Source organism: Canis lupus, chromosome 24 (assembly GCF_011100685.1).
Source record: "Canis lupus familiaris isolate Mischka breed German Shepherd chromosome 24, alternate assembly UU_Cfam_GSD_1.0, whole genome shotgun sequence".
Classification (NCBI taxonomy): domain Eukaryota; kingdom Metazoa; phylum Chordata; class Mammalia; order Carnivora; family Canidae; genus Canis; species Canis lupus.
The window spans coordinates 45,260,964-45,277,696 of NC_049245.1; the positions used below are offsets into that span (position 1 = coordinate 45,260,964).

The following is a 16,733-nucleotide window of genomic DNA, read 5'->3' on the forward strand; positions in this document are numbered from 1 at the left end:
AAATTAGGATGAGATATATATTTGAAAATAAATCTTAAAAATCAACTTCAGGTTATGCTATTAAAACAATGAAAATAAAAAAATAAAAATAAAAAAATAAAAAAAATAAAAAATAAAAAAAAAATAAAACAATGAAAATAACTTTTTCCCACCATTTACAAGCAATTACATTTGGCAAGATGCAAAAGACAGAGCTTTGTTAGGAAGTGGAGGCAGTGATTAGTGTGAAAATAAAGGGGAGAAAAGAAATTTTAAAAATGTTAAGAGAACGTGGAAAATGATTAATTGAGGGAGAGGAAACAAGCAAGAATGGCTCCTGTACTGGTGGACCTGGAAGATTATCATACTGTTTGTCAAAACAGGAGATAAAGGAGGACTATCTAGAGCTTAATTGAGAAATTAGGAAAATAGATTCAAAAATGAAAGTGCAGGCAACAGCATCAAATGTGAGGGAAGGGTCAGTATAAGGACTCAAAGTTTGCATACTGATATGAATAATAAAGTTAACTATTACTCTGATATCTAAAATTTCAGTGGAGTGGGATGGAAAACAGAACACAGTAAGAGCAGAACTGAAAAGCAGAAGAAAAAAATGATTTAGTAAAAATTCTCTCTCAAAATTGGCTATGAATGGAAAAAGAATGAGATGAATAGAGGAAGATGAAGATCCAAGTAGGCTTTTTGTTTTAAAATGCAATAGCACAGGTACCATAAACATATACGAGGTTTTAAAAAAAGATGGAAAAGTTAAAAAATTAGGGGCTCCTGGCAGGCTCGGTCAGTGGATCTTGATCTAGGAATTGTGGGTTCCAGCCCCACACTGGGTGTAGAGATTAAAGAAAATAAAATCTTAAAAAAAAAACACATGGGAGAAAACACCATGCTAAATGAAAAAAAGACAGTCACAAAAGATATACACTGTATGGTTCCACTTAAAATAGTCAAATTCTTAGAAGAAAAATATAGAATGGTGGTTACCAGGGGCTGAGTGGGTGGAGAAAAAAGTTGTTTAATGGGTCTAGAGTTACAATTTGGCAAGATGACAAAGGTTCTGGAGATCTGTTTCACAGTAATGTGAATACACTTAACTCTACTGAACTTATACACTTAAAATTAGTTAAGGTAACAAATTTTATGTTGTATTTATTTTTCTTGACCAAAATTTTAAAAATTGGAGAAACTCAGTGAAGAGGTACATGTAAAATTTCTGTACTATTTTGGCAAGTTTTCTGTAATCTAAAACTATTCTAAAATTTAAAAATTAACTTAAAAAAAGACCCAAGTCAAACTTCCAGAGATGAAAAATATAATAGCAGAGGTAAACATTATACAGAATAGGATCAGAGGCAGATTAGAAACTGCTAAAGAAAATATTAATGATCATGAAATACAGCAAAGGTATTCAAACACAAAAAGGGTGGGGGGCAATCTGGGTTGGATGGAATAGAGAAACCACAGAATCAGTGAGCTGTGGGAAAACTTCAGGTAGCTTAGTGTATGTATAATCAGTCCCCAGAGGAGAGGAGAAGAACAAACCAGCAGAAAAAATATTTGAAGAATACTGGATGAAAACTTTAAATTTGATGAAAACTATGAACCCACAGAACAAATAAGCTCAATGAACCTCAAGAACAAACAACATGAAGAAAATCACACTAAAACAGTGTGATGAAATTATTTAAAACTAGTGATGAAGACAAAAATCTTAAAAGCAGCCAGGTTTTGAAAAGATTTTAAATAAAATGGAACAAACTAGAGAATGACAGTAGATTTCTCATCAGAAACAACACAAGACAGGAAGACAGGAGACAGCAGAATAACATCTTTAAAGTAAACTAAACTAAAACAATAGGCAATCTAAAATTTGACATATATCAAAAGTACTTTTCAAAAATGAAAACAAAAGATTTTTCTGATCTATAAAAACTAAAAGAACTCATCACCAGCGTATTGTGCTTCAGGACATTTCCTTCTCTTAAAAGGAAAACAGGAGCTGGTAGAAATCTGAATCCACACAAAGGAAAACCAAACACTGGACATGCTAAATGTGTAGGTAAATACAAAATACATTTTAATCCACTTTTAAAATCTCTTTAGAAGCTAACTGGCTGCATAAAGCCAAAATCATTACACCATATTGTAAGGTTTCTGACACAAGCAAAAGCAAAACAACAACAAACAAACAAAAACCTTTTTCATACCTACTGACAGCAATGGCACAAAAGCCAGGAAAGCAAAAGTGGTAGTACACTGTTATAGGGATCCCGTGTTACATCTAAAAGGGTATAATATTCCTTGAATATACACACTATTAAAGATGAATAAAACAAACCCCAAATCAACCAGTGTTTTTTTAATTAAAGAAGGTATAAGGCCAACAAATGAGATATAATAAAATTACTGAAAAAAACAATACAAAAAAAAAAAAGAGAAAACCACACACGGCAGATGAAATGGCAGGTAGAAAAAACAAGAGCTAAATGGTAAATTTAAAGCATATCACTAATCACATCAATGCCATAATTAAAAGGCAGACATTGTCAAGTTATATTTAAAAAATAAGACCTCTAGTGTATGATGTCTACAAATAATCTACTTGAAATATATTGACAAAAATAAGTTAAAAATAAAGAAAAGAAAGATATGCCATGCCATAACTAACCAAGAGAAAGCCTGAGACGATATCTTAATATGAAAGCACATTACAGAGCAAACAATTTTACCATAGGAAGAGGATCATTTCATAATGACAAAGAGGTCAATTTAACATGAAAAGATTCTACTACATCTTTATACAACTAACAACAGAAAGTAAAAATACCTGAAGCAAAAAATGATATAAATCAAAGAATAGGAAAAAGTCAGTTGTATGTGACTTCAATACCACCTTCTCAGAAACTGATAGAACAAGTAGGCAATAGTGAGGCTATAGAAAACTGGAGTAACACTCTCAACCCAACCCTTCATCCAACAACAGAAGACCCATTCCTTTCAAGTGCATACAGAACTCTGACCAAGACAAACCATACACCGGGTCATAAAGTAAGTGTCAATATATTTATTCATTTTTTAAAGGTTTTATCTATCTGATAGAGAGCAAGCAAGAGAGCACAAGCAAGGAGAGCAGCAGGTAGAAAGAGGAGGAGAAGCAGACTCCCAGCTGAGCAGGGAGCTCAACACAGGACTTGATCCCAGGACCTTGAGATCATGACCTTAACCGAAAGCAGATGCTTGACTGAGCCACCCAGGCACCCCAAGTGGCAATATATTTAAAAGGATTCTTAAATCATACAAAAGTACACTCTCTAACAACAATGAAATTGTTAGAAATCAATAACAAAGTTATCTCTAAAATCCCAAATATAGGGACACCTGGGTGGCTCAGTGGTTGAGTGTCTGTCCTTGGCTCTGATTGTGATCCCAGGATCCTGGAATCGAGTCGCATATTAGGCTCCCCACCAGGAGCCTGCTTCTCCCTCTGCATTTGTCTCTGCCTCTGTGTCTCTCATAAATAAATACATAAAATCTTTAAAAATAAAATAAAATAAAATCCCAAATATATAGAATCTACATAAAAAATTTCTAAATAAACCTATGGATCAAGAAAGAAATCAAAAGAAAAACTTCAAAAGGATCAGATTAATGAAAATAGAAACAACATATTGTAATTTTTGAGATGCTGCTAAGGAAGTACTTAGGAGGAGAATTTAAAGCTGTAAATTGCTCCATTAGAAGAATAAACAGTCTTTGATCAATGACCTCAGTTTCTACCCTGAGACATCAGAAACAGAAAAGCAAATTAAATCAAGCAGAAAAAAAAAAAAAGAGACAATAAACAGAAGAGTAGAGATCAACTAAATTGAAAATAGAAAACAATAGAGAAAAATTAATGAAACCAAAGGCTGGTTCTTTGACAATACCAGTAAACTGATATTCCTCTCATCAGACTGATTAGGAAAAAATATATATAAGTATGAAACATCAGGAATGACAGAAAGGCCATCACAGCAGTCTACCATAAAGTTTTTATAGACAAACAAAAGAACAACTTTGTGACTTGGTAGTAGGCAAGAATTACTTAGGGCACACAAAGCAATAAGCACAAATGAAAAAACTGATCAGGGGACTTCAAATTTAAAGGCTTCTGCTCATTAAAGGCATGACTAAGAAAATAAATAAGCAAGATGCAGATGGGGAGAAAATACACACAGAACATCTATCTAAGGTTTGATACCGACAATATGTAAGAATTCAAACTTAAAAAAAAAAGTCCAGTAAAAAAAGGACAAAATATTTAAATGGATACTTCACAAAGGAATACATATGAATGGCCACCAAGCAAATGCAAAAGTGCATCACATATCCAGTCAACAGGAATATGCAATTAGAGACTATCATGAGATACCACTACATCCCCATTGAAATGACTCAAATAAAGCTTGATATCTGAATGTGTAGTGGTATCAGACTCTGCCAGCAGTGTTATACAGTTCCAGGTATAGACGTGCAGGTATGAGATGTGTGGATCTAATCAAACTAATAGAATAAAAGGGCAAGAACCCTGAACATACTGACAAGAAACTGACTGATCACATAGGTTTTTAGATTAGATAAAGAAAGTTCAGGAAGGAGTTGGGAAATTGACGGCGGGGGAAATGTGGATTCAGGGAATTCTGATGATACTGAACTATCAAATTTATGAATATGAATATATGAAAATGTTGACTTTTTTCATTAGTCTATTTTTTCCCCAGAGCATACAACTGCTACTCCACGTGATAAGAATCCAGAGGAGAATGAGAGAAAACAAGTTTAGTACCTTCAATGCTGTATATCTGTACTTTATCCTCAGGCACAGTCACTGCTTCCCAATGATGGTCCTTAAATTTAAAAACAGGTTTGACTATAAATAAATCATTTACTCCTGCTTTAAATAATCTTTAAACATCATTTTTTAAATTATACAAATAAAGTTATTTAAGTATCACTAAGTAACCAGCTGATAGAACACATTTCTTGCTCCATCAATCGATTATGCAATATATTACACATGCCACATTTAATCTGTTCACGTTTAAAAGGAAGAAACACTGATATAATTTCATAGTATAATGGTCTAATTTCCTGTTTTTGACCAAAAAAAGGAATTAATACCATTAATATATATTAGAGGATATCCTTTTTATTTTTTATTATTTTTTATAAATTTATTTTTTTTATTGGTGTTCAATTTGCCAATATATAGAATAACACCCAGTGCTCATCCCGTCAAGTGCCCACCTCAGTGCCCGTCACCCAGTTACCCCCACCCCCCGCCCACCTCCCCTTAATGGTCTCATTTGGGGAATATAAAAAATATTTAAAAAAATGACAGGGAATAAAGGGGAGAGGATATCCTTTTTAAAAAATGTTACCAAATCCTGTCATGTATGCTTCTGAAATAGTGTGGTATCATATGCATTCCTCAATTCCACTGATTAACTGTCTTTACATTCAAACACTGAATGCATATGAAAAATCACTGAAAATATTTTCCCCTTCTCCTTTCCACATGTTTTCATTGAAAATCTGTGTAACTGGATAAAATAATACTGAATTCACAAAAAAAAAAAAAAAAGCTACAAGAAAAAATAGATATCATTCCTAAAAGATGAGATCCTAAAACCTTTTACTAATCTTGTGAGGAAAACAGATCTGCTTCTTTGGTTATTTAAGGACAATTCATTGTATAGGAATTCATCTGAATCCCCAATCCCTTTTCTAACTCTACTTCTTTGTCTGAATTGAAACCAGTCCATATGCTGAGGGCAGCACTACCATTATGGTGTCTCCAGTCAGGTTAATTCTCCCATATCTCAAAGCCTCAGGGTCCAGAGAAAAGGCCTGCTATCCTCTTCCCTGCCCCAAAGGTTTTAGCAGCTTCATATTTTCTAGGTATAAAAACACTTGCTCCTTTGGGCACATGCAACCTGGCTGTTATCATGTACTAACTTCAAAGCGAGGTTTCCTGGTTTACTGCCTTTCTTTTAAAAACATTTTTATATTATGGAAATTTTCATATTATGTATTTTTTATTTTTTAACTTAATTAACATATAGTATATTACTAGTTTTGGAGGTAGAGTTCAGTGATTCATCAGTTTTATAAAATACCCAGTGCTCACTACAGCTACAAACCCTCCTTCATGCCCATAACCCAGTTACCCCATCTCCCCACGCACATCCCTTCCAGCGACCCTCAGTTTGTTTCCTATGATTAAGGGTCTCTTATGGTTTAACCTCTCTGATTTTGTCATTTTATTTTTCCCTCCCTTCCCCTATGATCCTCTGTTTTGATTCTTAAATTTCACATGAGTGAGATAACATGATAATTGTCTTTATTTCACTCAGCACAATACCCTCTAGTTCCATCCACATGATTGCAAATGGCAAGATTTCACTTTTTGATGGCTGAGTAGTATTCCATTGTATATATAGACCACATCTTCTTAATCCTTTTATCTGTCAATGGACATCTGGGCTCTTTCCATAGTTTGACCCTTGTGGACATTGCTGCTTTAAACACTGGGTGTAAGTACCCCTTCTGATCACTACCTTTCTATCTTTGGGGTAAATACTCAGTAGTGCAATTGCTGGGCAGGGTAGCTCCATTTTTAACTTTCTCAGGAACTTCCATACTGTTTTCCAGAGTGGCTGCATCGGCTTGCATTTCCACTAACAGTATAAGAGGATTCCCCTTTCTCCAAATCCTCACCAACATTTGTTGTTTCCTAACTTGTTAATTTTACCCATTGTGACTGGTATGAGATAGTACCTCATTGTGGTTTTGATTTGTAGTTCCCTGATGCCAAGTGATGTTGAGCATTTTTTCTTGTGTCTATTAGCCATTTGTATGTCTTCTTTGAGAAATGTCTGTTCATTTCTTCTGCCCATTTCTTGACTGGGTTATTTGTTCTTTGGGCATTGAGTTTGATAAGTTCTTTATAGATTTTGGATATCAGCCCTTTATCTGATAAGACATTTGCAAATATCTTCTCCTATTCTGTAGGTTGTCTTTTGCTATGCTTCCTTTGCTTTTGCAAAAGCTTTTTATCTTGATGAAGTCCTAATAGTTCATTCTTGCCTTCATTTCCCTTGCCTTTGGAGACTAGTAGGAAGTTGCTGCGGCTGAGGTCAAAGAGGTTGCTGCCTGTGTTCTCATCTAGGGTTTTGATTGATTACTGTCTCACATTTAGGTATTTCATCCATTTTGAGTCTATTTTTGTGTATAGTGTAAGGAAATGATCCAGTTTCGTTCTTCTGCATGTAGCTGTCCAATTTTCCCAACACCATTTATTAAAGAGACTGTCCTTTTTCCAGTAGATATTCTTTCCTGCTTTGTCAAAGATTAGCTGGCCATAGAGTTGAGAGTCTGTTTCTGGGGTCTCTATTCTGTTCCACTGATCTCTGCAACTGTTTTTGTGTCAGTACTATACTGTCTTGATGAGGACAGCTTTGTAACAGAGCTTGAAGTCTGGAAATATGATGCCACCAGCTTTGGTTTTCTCTTTCAACATTCCTTTGGCGAACCAAGATTCTTTTGTGATTTCCATACAAATTTTAGTATTATTTGTTCCAGAAGTGTTGATGGTATTTTGATAGGGATTGCATTGAACGTAGAGACTGCTCTGGATAGCAAGACATTTTAACAATATTTGTTCTTCCAAACCATGAGCATGGAACGTTTTTCCATTTCTTTGTGTCTTCCTGAATTTCTTTCACGAGTGTTCTACAGTTTTCAGAGTACAGATCCTTTACCTCTTTGGTTAGGTTTATTTCTAGGTATCTCATGTTTTTTTTTTTTTTTTTTTTTTTTTTTGTGCAATTGTAAATGGGACGGATTCCTTAATTTCTCTTTCTTCTGTCTCACTGTACAGAAATGCAACTGATTTCTATGCATTGATTTTATATCCTGCCAGTCTGTTGAATTCCTGTATGAGTTCTAACAATTTTGAGGTAGAGTCTTTCGGGTTTTCCACATAGAGTACACATCAACTGTGAAGAAAGGTTGACTTCCTTGCTAATTCAGATGCAGTTTATTTTTTGTTGTTGTTGTTGTTGTTGCCTGACTGCTGAGGCTAGGACTTCCTGTACTATGTTGAACAACAGTGGACATCTTGTTGTATTCCTGACCTTAGGGGAAAGGCTGAGAGCTTTGAGAAGGATATTCACTGTGGGCTTTTTGTATATGGCTTTTATGATATTGAGGTATGTTCCCGCTATTCCTACACTGTGGAGAGGTTTAATCAAGAAGGATGCTGTACTTTGTCAAATGCTTTTTCTGCATCTATTGAGAGGATCATATGGCTGGGAGGCAACTTTAAACGTCAGATTGAGTTATCAATTCGTTATCTCTATAAAGAAGCAGTATTTGTACTGAAATCTAAATGAGAAGAAATTATGATGCAAAGATTTGGAAGTTTCTAGGCAGAAGAATCAACAAGTAGAAAGATATGAAATGGGCATGATCTTTGTTAAAGAAATAGAATTAAGGTGTCTGGAACATAGTAAGCATAGAGAATGGTCTGAGATATGAGAAAAATAGCCAGGGACCAGATCATAAAGGCCCTCATACACAATGCTAAAGAGACAAAAGAAGGATCTTAAGCAATACATGGAGAATGGCTTTTAGAAAAGTCAAGAGAATACAGGAGAATGTACTATAGAAATCCAGGAAAGAGAGGATTCTAAATCTATATTTTGGAGGAATCTCCTGCATTTCTAGGTCAGTTTCTGGCACATGGCAGGCATTTAACACTTATAATTGCATTTTATACTATCCCTACCATATATCATACTGTAATTGCTTATTTTCTCATTGAAATCATCCATTGGACCAAACTCAGTGAAGGCAGGGACTACATCAATCCTATTCTATCTTCTTCTCCTGAAATCAAAGACCATTCTTAAAGAGAACCCAGTTAAAAATATTCCTACAAACCCTGCTGGAATAAATACACCAGTAAAAACAGTCATTGGCCCTGAGAAACAGTGCTAATACTTAGAACTAAATTTTAATAAAGTATTCTACAAAGGTGTTCTAAAATAAAAAGAAATAATGGTATATGGAAATCCTCAGGGGCATTTGCTTAATGTCTATCTATAGTTTACCTGGAACAAAAGGCAGGATTTTACAAGAGACAGACTAAGAAGTCTAGATTCTCATTAAAATATCAGTAACCACAATTAGATTAGTATATGCAGATCAACTCTTAGTTGGATTTTAACAAAGTAACTATTTACTCCAGGCCAGAAGTATGCCCATGGACCAAATATTAAGTGGTAGCTATTTGGAAACAATGGCTCAAGAATTCTCAGATTAAACTAAGGCAGTAGAAAATATACCATCTGGTTGTAAGGTTTAAATATGGCTACAACATAGCACATAAAGAACTAAATCACTTCCAAATAGTACCATAAGAATTAATACCTCAGAATTTCGAAATGGAAAATTTTATGAATGGATAAAGACTACTCATCATTGTCTGTTAAAATATTTGTAAGGAGTACCTCTGCATTTGATTAACTGGTATCTCCTCTAGATTCCAGTTCACATGTTCATATGAATGTTAAATGTTAGATCATTAACCTGTAATTTATTTCTGAAAAATCTTAGATTTAAAAACTAGTATTAAAATCCAGCTTTAAAAAATAATGAAATCTAGCATTAATTTTTCTGTTGCAATAAAACATTAGAAATAATCTTCATTTCTAATTAACTGAATGGGTTACCATGCTAATCAAAAGTATAGAGTTAATATTGAAATCTAGTAAAATAGCTAGAAAAATAAATATACAAAAAATCCATGTTCTTAGATTAAAACATTGTATACATACACATATACGAACATAAAATGGTAGATGGAACTTACATCATTATCTCCGGCAATGTAGAATGACAGAGTCTGGCTCCCAAGATTAAAATCTATCCAAAATTCCTCAAGTTTTTCATCTGAAGGTATTTGTAACTAATAAAACAAAACATAAAAAACTACTATATACTATGATTTTAAAAGTGACAACAGAAAATTATGACTATGTTATACTCATGGTTGTTTGTTTTTTTTAAAAGAAAAAAAGACAGCTAGAGGTGAACAAAGAGAAAGATCAAATAGAGCATTTAAACCAATTTAGAAACAATGAAAAGAAATGCTGCTTTATTATCTTACACAGAAATTAGCTAGCTCTAAGAAATCACAAAGATTCCAAGTGTAAAGTGCAAATAAAATGTTAGTTTGATTAATGAATGGTAAATCAATAATAGGTTTGACTTAAAGAAAAAAAGAAAATTTGAAGTACAACCTTCATATTTCAGTTATCCTTAGCTACAAATATATCACTTCATAAAATGTCTCTTAGACATAGAATACTAAACCTATATTTGTGATCAAATTATGACTATTTTTAATGTTCTTGTCAACTTGTAACTTGTAATTCACTTGACCTTGTATCAAAATTCATCCAATAACTAAAACATGTTAAATCTAAAACTTACCTCATATTTATCAAGAAATGCTGATAAACAAGGAAACGTAAAGACCCTAAAATAAAAAGTAGTCTGTGTTAGAGAAAAATTTAATAAGACTTCACAGTGTAATCTTGACTAACCATTGAAATCATGTCTAAGATCAAAAGGAAATCATGCTGTGACCTTAATGATTTAAATAAATTCATATCTCCTTTTTTATTACTTTTTAAAGTAAGAGTTTAATGGAAATTTGTTTCTATAGAAAAAGTATATTATTTTGGTGTCACTACTACTCAACCTCCCATTCTGACTACAATAACTGTACAACTTTACTTTTTATGCTATTTACTAGGAGTAAAAATTCCTAATTCAGTTTATTGTATTGACATAGTGGAATAAGTGGTGGAAGCTCCTATAGGATTTACATAGGAAAAGAAGAGAAGTGAATAATACAGCTAATAAAAATGACCGAATTTGCCAAACACTTTCTTGGTCATATACCATTATAAGCACTTGATATATAATCATCTCACTTAGTTTCTACAATAAACATATAGGTAGGTGCTGTATTTTTATTTTACAGCTAAGGAAACTAAGGCAAGTAAGTTTAATAATTTGCCCAACATCAGAATAGGAAGAGGAAAACCTATGATTCAAATCCAAAAAACACGAGTCCCTGCATTCAACCCTTACCTTGTCTTCTATTTCCTTAGTAAATAAAGTAAATGTGAACTCATTCATCCAATAAAGCTGTCCTGAGCATCTATAACACAGTGTCGGGCACTGAACTGCAAATACTGCTCTTCTATTACTATCAAAAGTGATAATTACCTTTCATTCATGCCCATTCCTGAGATTAAATAACCTCAGAAAGAGGTCAGCCTTACAGTGCATTAATTATATATATATATATAAAAAAAGAAAACTTGTTTGCTATATATTTTTCTACCAGTATGTGGATAAAGAAGGTAGCTCAAGTAATATATGTATCAAAAATTTATTATTCCTTAAAGATGAAATTTATGATAATGTATAGGCAATTCTAAAATATAATAAACCAAATTTAGACAGTTATTAATATTAAATAAAATGCATGTTTCCTCTAAAAACTATGAAGTAAAAAATAAGACCAGTGCAATTCTTTCAGCCTACCATTGCAGTAACTTCTTACATGGTGTTATAATAAGGTATTGCTTTAAATGCCCCTGTGCATTTTTATATCCCAAGAGACCAAATAAATTTTAAAGGTTCAACACTGTGTGCTCCCTCTTGAGCTCTAGTTCTTTATCAGTAAATGGCTGAATATTGTATTAAGTTTACCTTCTCTTGTCTCCAAGCATGCCATTTACAAGGTTGAGAAATACCCTGCAATCCTAATTTTTAAAAAAAAAGAGAGAGACTTTTAAAAAGTATAGTAATAAAAAACTTGTTAATTTGTTATTTTTATTCTACTTACTGTTTCAAATTCAGAGTCTTTAATTCCTTTAAATGCATTAGCAATAAAATCCATTGAAAACCAGTGACATGCCAGTTCCTGTCTTTGTTTTTCTGTAGTCATTCTACATAGTGCTTCTACGATACCTACTTGTAAGTCGTAATCTTAAAAAAAAAAGTAATGTATTACTGGAAGTTATGAAAAATAAGTTTATAAGTCATTGTTTATAAGGAATGAACAAGCAAGAGAAAGAAGAAAAATATTAGTGTTTTTCACTCATCTTTTGCCATTTTGTTCAAATGGATTAGACAGATCTCATCAGCACAGAATGAATATGGACAAATAACAAGTTTACCAACAGAAGAAAGGAGTAAAAATTTAAAAAAAAAAGAATATTTGAGAGAAACTTCTATGTAATCAAAGACTCTGACATTCCATTATTAGAGTTGTGAACTACAAAATAACTCAGATGATAGTCTATAAATTACAGGCCTTTTACTTTTGTATTCTGGTTATCTTTATTCCAAAGTACTTTAATCAGTGGTTTGTTCTATATGTATATCACTACATCAAATTTTTCTCATATGAAATTTAGAAAAGATTATTTGAGTTCTTTTAATAAACACATTGTTTAAAAACAAATTTCTAAGTCCCCAAAATATTAAACCTACAATTTCATAAAACACTATTTGAGGAATTTCTTAGGAAAAGTAATTCAAATATGTTAGAAAATTAAGTTTTTATTCATAAATCTACCATTAGGCACAAGTTATATTTGACAACTCCTTTCATCATGCTTAATTATTTTTGTCCCACAGTTATAGATCACTTAATTACCTATTAGTAATTAAAAACTGCTTGCTTTACATAGTTTATAATTCCCTCACATAATCTCACTACATTACAATGTTAATATTATTTTTATTAAAGAGATTATATTGTTAATGAATTTGGAATAATTTAAAATATGAATATTTTGAAAAAATATACTTACCTCCAGCATCTAAAATCCTTTCTCCCATACTACTCCTGTAAATCAAAATAATAGATTACATACCAAACTAGTACCAATTAAATAGAAAACCCAGGTATTTAGGGGGAAAACTTCACTAAAATTAACAATTGGCTGGTATCACAGATTTTTGCAAAAAATATAGCTATAAATTATATTAGAACAACAGTTTATCAGTTTTAATCATTAATGCAACTCATGGTTATTTTACAGCTTTATAAAATATCCTCTAAATTCTTGACCTGAACCACTAATTAAAGGAACATAGTACAAATTATTACATGAGAATTAACATTTCTTGGTTAGAGAGTATTTTCCTGGCATCTTGAGGCATTTTGTCAAGCATAGCATTCATTTTTTTTAGAGTCTAGAAAAGAAAAAAAAATAATCCATTAACTTTATATATTCAGTAAAATGGAGTATTTAGAGGAATACTCTATGTACACAAACTTAGAAGCCTATTTTTTTTCTTAAGCACAACAATTTTATGCAGTGAATAAAGAAGGGTAGAGGAAAGAATATAAAGTATAAAATAGTGAATACAAAAAAACATGAAACAAAGGATATAAAAATAAAATATACTATAATTCCAGTTATACTCTTTGCAATAAGACATATGTTTATTATTACTCCAAGAACTAAAGAACCAAAAACTATAATCTGATTAACATTTGTTCTATGGTTATACACATGCACATACATCCATATACAAATACAGGTTATGTTTACCATTTAAATACTGAGGACTCCTAATATCTGGATGGTATAGTTTATTTTCATATGGGCTATATGCATACATAAACACAGATGGCTATGGCTTTTCAATAAATATTTGGGTAATATATTTATTCATCACATCAGGCAATGAAGACAGCAGAAATATACTACATAGTTAATTTAGTACCAAGAGAAAATAATTATTCAATTTGATGAATTGCTACTAAATTTGCTTCATTCTCTCATTTTTAGGTTTTTTAAAAAAATCTAACAAATGACTTTACCTCCTGCTGAATACAAATATTCACTCTTGAGTCAGTAACTAGGACACAGATTCGAGGCACGAAACTTTCCACTACTTGCCTTCTACCTGAATGAAAGTGTTAAATAATTAATAAATGCGTATTTTAAATGGTAATCTTTTCTCATATGAGTTAATGAAAGAATGTACTAGTTCAAAAGCAGTACTAGACTGCTTTGGGCAGCAGAAAACATGAAATGCAGTTCTCATTCTTTCACTAACTAGCTATGTTGGCTTTGAAAAAATGCCGTTCAACAGATCTGACTCATCTTAACTCTGGCAAAGGTGTAACTTCAGAATAAGCTTCTCCTTTCAGGCACCTAAGGCAGTAAGACTTTTTTTGGATGAAATATAGTTCAAAATGGAAATTTCTATTGTGACATTCTTATGAAAACTGGCCTCATTAATTTAGTCATATATCGAAAGTTCCATAGCAGATGTAAACACTCAATAGATCTTTGTAAGATCTAAATACCTTGAGATTTTTCTAAAAGTTAACCCTCTTCTCAAAGGACAAGGCTTTATCAATACTAAATATATTCAGAAAAATTTGCTGCATGTTATTTAATAATACAAATTTAAAAAATAATTTTAAATAATGGTAATAACATAACAAAATATACAACTTTCCAAAGTGACTAGACTGAAGGTAAAAAAAAGAAAAAAGAAAAAAAATTACTCAATTAGGTAAAAAGATATAATGATTTACTTAAGAAAAAAAACACTTGGATTATTTCATATTTACTGACACTTCAGGACTGTTTTCTTCCCTAAAATCTTAAGAATTTAGACTAGATGATATGTCAATTGGAAAGCAATCAATGAAAAGGTAGCATTAACTACTACTGAGGTGAACAGCAATTGAGCTTTTAAAACTTTTTGGCTCTGAAGACTAATTTTTCCTTTATTTATAAACAATTCACCAGCCTCAATGACTTCTTCAACCAACAGAGATAAAATAATTTGGACTGCTTGCTTGGCACAAAACAGTGGCCATTCATTCACAAGTGAGAATGAATTGTTATGTGCTCTACATATGGAAAATTCTGTCCCATTAGATCAAAAGTTGGCAAATTATGGCCCACAAACCAAATCCACCCCACCGCCCGTGTTGTATGGCTGTATTATTCAACAGCAAGTACTCTGTGGAAATAATTTAATCCCTGAACCAGCACTATCAAAGTGAATTTCATTCTACTCTCATGAACTTAGCCAATATCAGGTACCACTGGATGACTTCAGTAATTAGCATGCACTGCAGAGTTGTTGTTTCTTAATGAACTCAACCCAAAATTACAGAGCAAAATCATGCTTCTATGACAAACTCACACTTGCTAAAGTCATTTCAATGAAACGAAGGTGATCTGAATCACAAATAATGCTAACTGTTCTATACATTTCCCAGGCTGTCAAAAATTAAAACAAGGACAGACATCTCCATTCCCACACAAAGGTACAGGAGTACATTTTTTGTAAGCTCCAATTACAGGTCCAGCAGCATTTCTGGACATTGATGAAGTACACAGGAAATTCCCATATTTCAAAATCCGTTTAAACATTCAACTGAGGTTCCACCTAACCTTGTTGAAAGTGACTCATCTGGAATGCAATGATATTCTAAAAGGCAAGTATTAAGTATCTGATAAAATTCTATAAATGCTTTCCAAGTGATGAACATGCCCAATTAAAAATCGTGCTCATGAATTGGTATGAGTATTTGGCATTATCTGCATGAAAAGACATTTTCTAATGCAATTTACATAAAATATCATTAAGATAAGCATAAAAATGAACATTTGCAATCAATTCTGATAAGAGCAAACACTAACTCTGAGCCTTAATTAAGTGAAATGTCATCCTGTCAAAATAGTGCTATTCTCATTAGTTGACCTATATTACAAAAACACTGTACTCCATTATTGTAGTATCTTGAATTGTATCAATAAGATATCTGTGGAAATCTGTTTTCTTTCTTGTTATATAAGTACCTATATAATATCCTCAGTTTTTTCGCTTGGCTCTAATATAATGTTTAAAATATTTACTATCTGGCCCTTTACAGTAAAAGGTGGTTGACCCCTAAATTAGTTAGAGTCCTAATATTAGGAGAATACTCTGAGGATTGCAAAATTATACTAAAACTCTAACAGCAAATTATTATTATTTATTAGAAATAAAATGCTTATTATACCTTCATCACTGATGTCATGTATGACCTGAAAAAAAATGAATATTTAATTTATAATTTATCTTGTATTATAAAAACCATTATATTGTATTGATACAGTAGCAAATATTAAAATAATATTAAAGTAACAGATCATATTTGAACTCACCATGTAATTACTTAACTTTTATTAACTATTTAATTATATGAATCAGGTTAAGTGCTTTATACAATCTGAATAGACTAATCCAATCAAGTCACTAACCAATCTGTTAATGACTTTTAGGCTCGAGACACAAGAACACAAACTACGTAAATAAACACATGCTTGTAAGATTGGTTAATCAACATGATTTTTACCATCAAAAGATCAAATAAGTCTTCTATCACATTTATAATGGCCTCATCTTTTGAATTTCCTCGACGGAGAATAATATCCTTGGATTTCTCAAACCATGCAACCATGTAAAAAAAGAAACATATATATTAGTTACTTTGAATTCAATTTTAATAACTTTAGAATGTACCTATCTCACATAAACAGTAAACTTAGGAATAAAGAAACATCAAAAATTAAAATATCAGTCCCCAAATT

At 32.1% G+C, this 16,733-nt stretch overlaps 1 protein-coding gene across 10 annotated transcripts in view; it reads right to left on the reverse strand.

Moving 5' to 3' along the window:
- Positions 1 to 16,733, reverse strand: part of SYCP2 (synaptonemal complex protein 2) — an 80,169-nt gene that overhangs the window by 41,825 nt on the left and 21,611 nt on the right. For all 10 annotated transcript variants that reach the window (XR_005378084.1, XM_038572763.1, XM_038572765.1 and 7 more), the window contains exons 5-14: positions 16,499 to 16,603; positions 16,163 to 16,187; positions 13,955 to 14,040; positions 13,235 to 13,320; positions 12,936 to 12,970; positions 11,963 to 12,105; positions 11,827 to 11,879; positions 10,534 to 10,579; positions 9,911 to 10,006; positions 4,820 to 4,880 (exon numbers count right to left, since the gene is read on the reverse strand). Coding sequence is in view for 9 of the 10 variants with exons in the window: in XM_038572763.1 (XP_038428691.1) it covers positions 4,820 to 4,880; positions 9,911 to 10,006; positions 10,534 to 10,579; positions 11,827 to 11,879; positions 11,963 to 12,105; positions 12,936 to 12,970; positions 13,235 to 13,320; positions 13,955 to 14,040; positions 16,163 to 16,187; positions 16,499 to 16,603 (736 nt within the window). In the remaining variant the exon portion in view is untranslated. The remainder of the gene's footprint in view (positions 1 to 4,819; positions 4,881 to 9,910; positions 10,007 to 10,533; positions 10,580 to 11,826; positions 11,880 to 11,962; positions 12,106 to 12,935; positions 12,971 to 13,234; positions 13,321 to 13,954; positions 14,041 to 16,162; positions 16,188 to 16,498; positions 16,604 to 16,733) is intronic.